Below are 6985 nucleotides of genomic sequence, written 5' to 3'. Positions count from 1 at the left end.
TTCTGCACACAAAAAATGGAAAAATCTTTGAATATTTGGAAATAAGAATAATTGGGATTCTTTAAGGAAAACACTGGGCTCCAGTATTTCCCTACTACTTAGATTGAAAACTTCACAATGTGCCTACACAATAAGCATCCTGAGAACAATGAAAAAAATTAAGGAATTCCATATGATTTTCCTCAAGTTACAGCTTCTGCCCGAAGCCACTAGGTACACCTATGTGGCTGTAAGCAGCTACCTAACATTTCAGTGCAGTGAGTCATCTGACATTGGGTAAGGATTTTGGTTCAGACTGTCTAACGTCAACTACATACTATAGAAGAATGTTGTTTCTAATGTCTTATCAGACATTCCAGGGACCTTGTCACTCACTCCCTTTGTCACAGGAAGGTTTATCCCCTTTGATTTCCTGATGCCTTCCATAGAATGCCCCGGCCCCTCTTGGGGATGACCACTTCCTCTTTTCCCCTCTTAAAGCAAGAACCAACGATGTGGGGTTTGGTGCTGTTTTAATGATCAAGTGTAGGGGAAAGGGTGAGGAGGAATTATTCTGTTAGCAGGCTCTGGGAATCCCATGGTCAGGTAGAAAGTGGGATTCCTCAACAATGAGGAGTCTGATCATCTCCCTCAATCGCTGATAAGCACTCTGGTCAGGGAGATATCTCTCAACACTTGCAGCATCTTCACAGATGCTGGCGGGAATCGATGGGCAAAGTTGTAAATGCGTTGGCCATTTACCATTACCTACAAGAGGAAAAATGCATCAGAAAGACAGTATGCACCAAACAGGTTTTCAGCCCTTTCTCCTCTCTGACCTAGTACAAATAACCTTCCCCATGAAAACTCCTAGTTACACAAAAGCGAACCTAGTAGATACATTTCTGTTTACAGGTTACATTTTGTGCCTATTTGAGACAGTTGCTCATTTTGTTTCTAATGTTTTCTCTCATTCCCCTAGGGAAGTTATGCACCATGTCACACAGTCCCTGTTTACTCAGCCTCCCTTCCAACCTGGAAGATCCCCATCACCAGGGACTGTGTCTCAGGAACTTGAGACCCTGCATCTCACACAGGACCTGCCACAGGGCTACTGCTAGACCATGTTCATTGAGTGCATACTTTTCAGTTCCATGAACTGTGACTGCCTTTTACTACTGATGGCACAGTTCCTCTTTGGAGTAGCCTACATCTGAGATGGTAGTGGCAAAGAATGAAACCCAGGATTCTTAGAGAGTTAAGGGAGGACAGGTCTTGTAAAACATAGGATATTATCTTCAACAACTTTTAAGCATAGGAAAAGATCCCTCACTTGACTCTGAATAAGATGTGAATCTTTTGGCTTATACATTAGAGAAAACGAAAAAGTATGGATATATTCCTTATATTGAGGCAATAGAGAAAGTCACCTTCTTAATGTAAATTTTTCAAATTTAAAATTTACACATTTTTGAGCTGGTTTTTTCATTTTTTTTCCTAATTATCTTCCAGTATAAGTATTGGGAAATTAGTAATGACAAGAGGATTGACTAAAACGTAATACAGCATCACATGTGAGAGCAAAATACTGGAAAAAACTTTAATGCCCAAAAAAGAGTCAAGTTCAATAATTTTGGGCAAACTTTTTAATGGAATATTATGCAATCTTTAAAAACTGAAGTGGCACCATGGATTGATAGTGCCTTCAAGATATATTCTTTGTCAACAAATCAACTTAATTCCTGAAGTGTAATGTGTAGAGCAACTTATATCAGGATTTGCTTAAAAACAAATGAAATCATAGACATATCTATATCCATCCATAGGCAAAGGTTTCCTCTGAAAGGCTGGGCACAGTGGCTTATGCCAGTAATCCCAGTATTTTGGGAAGCCAAGGTGAGCAAATCACGCAAGGTTGGGAGTTCAAGACAAGCCTGGCCAACATGGTGAAACTCTGCTTCTACTAAAAATACAAAAGTTAGCCAGGTGTGATGGCATGCACCTGTAATTCCAGCTATTGGGAGGCTAAGGCAAGAGAATCGCTTGAATCTGGTTGGTGGAGTTTGCAATGAGCGGTGATCACACCACTGCACTCCAACCTGGATGACAAAGTGAGACTCTGTCTCAAAAAAATAAAAAAATAAAAAGATTCTTTCTGAAGAAGAGTGGAACTCCAGTAATGCTGTTCTTATGAGTAGAATTGGGGTCAAAAGTTAGACAAGGACATAATTTTTGAATTATTAAAACCACCTTTTTCTTAAGTATATTGTATACATTCAGCAAAATGAAAATTTAAAGAATGGCATAAGTAGAAATGAGCACTATGGGAAAAGACAGGAGATTCTCCACTTTGGGGGAAATGGCAGGTGAGCCGATCTTGATGTTGGTCAGATTTTGGAAAGAGCGGAGGATGGCAGTGCAAGCAGAGGGTGCTCTGTGACGAAAACCTAAAACAGGAGTGGTTATGGAAGATGGGCCCCGAGGGACTGGTGGCACCAGGTCAACGAAAGCTGCCTCCTCTAGGAGCCCACAGAGCTCCAGTGCTGGAAGCTCCTGAGGTACTCACCTTGTATTCTTTGTGACGCACATAGATGCACAGCTCAAATGGTTTGCCATCTTCAAAGGGCAAATAGTAGCATTTCTCCTCGTACCTCCATATGCCAAACACACGACTGTTCATGATTGCAGGATGACCAAAGTGCAGTCGGAATTGGAAAGCAATATCTGAGTCCTCATCCGTCCCAGTGTAGAAATTCACCTCCAGCTGTGGGTCCTTGCTGAGGTCAAAGCACACAGCACGTTGGGCAGGTTCCTTCATAGTGCAGACACACACTCAACACACACACAAATCCCTTCCCCCCTTTACCCAGGGCAAGAAGTCTCCCTGATGATACTGCAGTCCTGGTCCCTGTGGGGATGCTTCAGCTCCTCGTGCTCCCAGGCAGAGAGATGCTGTGCTCCTCATCCCCAGACAAAAACTGAGCACCAGTCAGGGACCTGGGCCTATGATCTGTTCATTTCCTGGAAATTCTATGCCCTTTAATAAAGAGCCACGGCCCCAACCCACTGAGTGTCCTCCTCCCCTAGTCCCCATGGCTGGCCCACATGCAGTTGCTGCAGGTCTCATACCTGGTGCTGGAGGGTCTCCAGGGCGTGCACTTGCATGAGGTCTTCATTATGCCAACTAGACATTTCCACATCACTCACACATAAGGTCACACCCTTAGCAAATATTCCCCCTTCTCTCCTCCACCCCCTCCATTGGACCATGGAGTACTCACACAAAAGTGAGGATCGGTGTCCCTGTGATTATCACGCAGGAACCAACAGACAAGGAAACAGGCAGTGTGTATGGTACCTGCCAGGGTATTGAGAGTGATTGAGAGGTAAAGGGTCAGCCTCCCCTATTGTAACAGATTCCCATGGTGCAGGAGGTTAGAGATCACAGGGCAGACTCTGAGGCCTCTCCCCTTTCACCCTACCACAGTCAGGGCCCCATATTCCTGAAGATATGGTAGACCCATAGGTAGGAGCAATTGTTCAAGAGCCAGGCATCCTGGATTCCAGTCCTCATTCTGCCACTTACTAGCAGTGCAATCTTAGATTACTTAACCCTCCCTGCCTCGGTTTCCCCAGAACAAGGAGGATTGTCAGTAATTCCTACTTTGTAGGGTGGTCTCAGTAACAGAGGAGTTAATATATGTAAAACTTCTACTCTAATCCCTGGCATGTGTAGGGTCTGTTAGTGGTGACCTAACAGAACAGGGGAGTCTTCCTGAGACATTGACCTGCCTTATTTTCAACTCTGAAAATGAAAACAAGACTTGAGGGTGAAAGAATTTAGAAATTCAGTCCAGTGAGAAACAACACTTGTTGAAAAAGAGAGAAATGATGAAAGAACAGGAAACCCCTGTGTGTGGGAGGCACATGCATCACGATCATCAAGGGCAATGGACGTCCTTCCCAGAAGGGGACACATTGCTGACAGCACAGCCTCAGTACTTGCACATATGAAGCCTGTGGGTCGGGGACATAACTAGAGGGAATGATTGATTTCTACGACTACTACAAGTGGTTGATGATTTTTCCATATTTTTGAGATAGGGTCTTGCTTTGTCACCCAGGCTGACATGCAGTGGTGCAATCACAGCTCACTGAAACGTCGAACTCCTGGGCTGCAGTGATCCTCACACATCTGCCCCCTCTTGTGTAGCTGGGGCGAAAGGTGCCTGCCACTCTGCCAGTCTGATATTTCAAGGTTTTCAAAGAAAGGGTCTCACTATGATGCCCAGACTGGTCTCAAACTTCTGGCCTCAAGTTACCCTCCCATCTTTGCCTCCCAAATTGGTGGGGTGATGGCCATGAGCCAGTGAACCCAGCTGCTTTGTTGAGTAACATTCACAGTAAACTCTGTCTGAATTCAAACAGAGCTTTTTCTTTCATGAGTGGAGGAACAAGTTTAGTTTCAGTTCAGACAGAGCTTACCGTGAATATTTCGCATGGTTCAGTCACTGAAACCATGGCCTCTAATATTCTTCCCTGGCAAATCAGTGTCTGAACACTCTCCTGTTCCACAATGGGAAGAACAGGCTGAGCTGGGGCAAGGAAGCTGAGCTTGGGAAGCCAAAGCCAGTGGTCACTCTGTGCAGTCCCCACCTGAGGAACCATCACCCCCATAGTCTGCATTGTTCTTCCCTACTCTTACTGGGAAGACATCTACCGATGCTACATTTCACTCTCATAAGTGACCTGAAACTAGTCCTTGGTAACTCACAATCCCCAAGATCCCTACCAGTTAAGCCATCTGGGATCCACATTGCCACACATGAAAAGACACACAGCTGCTTCACATACCTGCTCACTGTGCATATAAAGATGACCATGCACTGGTCTGGCTGTGAGCAAACATACACTCACATCACAGACAGGAAGACAAAGCACACTCAACCACTTATACTCACTCACACACCCGCCCGTCCTGGTGGGGCATCCGTCTCCCACCTAAAGTCACTTAATCTCAGCAGAGTTCACTCTCATCAGATACCACCACACACTCACAGAGGGTTACACTGGTCCAGGATCCCCACCTCACACCCCACAGTCATCTCAGATACCACAGCCTCAGGGTTTCTCTTCCACACAACCACACCTCTCAGGAAAGCATTCGCAGTAGGAGTGCTCATATTTTCATCTCAGAAAATCTCCCCTGTTTCTTTCTTGGTTTATGTGACTTGAGATGGTTAAAGTCTGTGCCTTTTCAACTCACGGGTAGTGATGACATTGTTCTCTCCTTCTGGGTGACTCTTCGGAATTGTGTCCAGTCTTCTGTGTGAATCTCTGAGTGGGATCATTTAAATGCTGCAACTCAGAGATGCCCTCTGGCTTCATGCCAGATTCCAAGCGCCTCCCAGCAAGCTTTCCGTGTAGCAGGAGAAAGACTCAGATGTCAGGAAGAAACTCTGTCACAACCATAGCTGTTTGCTGTAAGGCAGTGGAAATGACAGTAGTGGAGGTACCAGGCTGTGGATTGGGTTACCAGGGATAGGATGATGGAGTGAGGGGTAGTGATTGTAAAGCTTCTCTTTGTGCCTCTCAAGCATTTTCTCCACTGTGCAGAATCTAGCCAGAAGGTGTACATTCTCTCAATTTGTACAATGACTAAAAGTAAATTGGGAATTTTAGAAAAAGACGTTAGACCTAGAAGGCAATTCTCTTTGCATTTAAAGGTTCTGGGAGAGCCTTTGAAGGTCTGATCCTCCTGACCTTGATCCTCAGGAGAGAAGTAGAGAAAGTTAATGCATGAACCTGCCTCACAGTAGGCCCCTTGGCTCTGCCATGTGAGGGTCACTCTCATCTGTCTGTCACATACCTGGACTCTAACTACATTCTCTGCTTTGTCTTGGAGTCCATGTAAAACAAAGTTTCAGAGATACTGTTTCTCCTGTAGATTCTGGGAGAAAGGTGAGATTGGTTTTTTTTCTTTAATTTTTTTTTTTAACTTTTATTATAGGGGTACATATGCAGATAAAGTCGTGTCATGAGGTTTGTGGTACATAAGATTTCTTCACCTGGGTACTAAGCATAGTACCCAATAGTTGTTTTTTCTGCTCCTATCCCACCTTTCACCCTCCACCATAAAGTAGGCTTCTGTGTGTGTTGTTCCCCTATTGGTGTCCCTGAGTCTCATCATTTAGTTCACAATTATAAGTGAGAACATGGAGTATTTGGCTTTCTGTTCCTGCATTAGTTTACTAAGATTCATGGCCTGCAGCTCCATCCATGTTCCTGCAAAAGACATGACCTCATTCTTTTTTAGGGCTTCATAGTATTCCATTGTGCATATGTATCACATTATCTGTATGTAATCTGTCCTTGATGGGCATTTGGGCTCATTCTGTGTCTTTGCTATTGTACATAGTGTTGAAAAGAACATTCATGTTCATATGTCTTTAAGGCAGAATCAGTTATATTCTTCTGTGTATACAATAGTGTATACACCTATCCCAGTAATGGGATTGCATTTTTCTAACGTTCAGGGATGTTGAGCTTCTTTTCATTTGCTTGTTGGCCACCTGTATGTCTTGTTTTGAAAACTGTCTATTAATGTTCTTGGTCTACTTTTTTTGAGACAGGATTTCACTATGACACCCAGGCAGAAGTGCAGTGGTGAAATCTCGACTAACTGCAACCTCTGCCTGGGCTCAGGCAATCCTCCCAGCTCAGCTTTCTAAGTAGCTGAGATTACAGGTGCTTGAGACAAGACTTGGCTAATTTTTCTATTTTTCATAGAGATGGGGTTTTGCCATGTTGCCGAAGCTGGTCTTGAACTTCTGGACTCAAGCAGTCCTCAGCCTCCCAAAGTGCTGGAATTACAAGCAAGAGCCACTGCTCCCAGCCCTTTGCCCATTTTTTATGGGGTTGTTTGTTCTTTTCTTGTAAAGTTGTTAAAGTTCCTTATAGATGTTAGATATTAGACAATTTTCAGATACATAATTTGCAAATATTT

General features: G+C 44.1%; 1 protein-coding gene across 1 annotated transcript; it reads right to left on the bottom strand.

Moving 5' to 3' along the window:
- Positions 1 to 495: 495 nt before the first annotated feature.
- LGALS14 (lectin, galactoside-binding, soluble, 14) lies at positions 496 to 5461 on the bottom strand. The gene is made up of 4 exons (XM_011973393.1): positions 5246 to 5461; positions 3261 to 3337; positions 2546 to 2756; positions 496 to 747 (listed from the first exon to the last, which is right to left on the bottom strand). The coding sequence occupies exons 1-4, from the start codon at positions 5258 to 5260 to the stop codon at positions 631 to 633; spliced, it is 420 nt and encodes a 139-aa protein (XP_011828783.1). The 5' UTR covers positions 5261 to 5461; the 3' UTR covers positions 496 to 630.
- Between the last annotated feature and the right edge of the window lie 1524 nt (positions 5462 to 6985).

The sequence above is a fragment of the Mandrillus leucophaeus genome, unplaced genomic scaffold, assembly GCF_000951045.1.
Source record: "Mandrillus leucophaeus isolate KB7577 unplaced genomic scaffold, Mleu.le_1.0 Scaffold137, whole genome shotgun sequence".
Taxonomy (NCBI): Eukaryota; Metazoa; Chordata; class Mammalia; order Primates; family Cercopithecidae; genus Mandrillus; species Mandrillus leucophaeus.
Note: the sequence above shows the minus strand (reverse complement) of the source record. Positions and strands in the feature narration are given on the sequence as shown.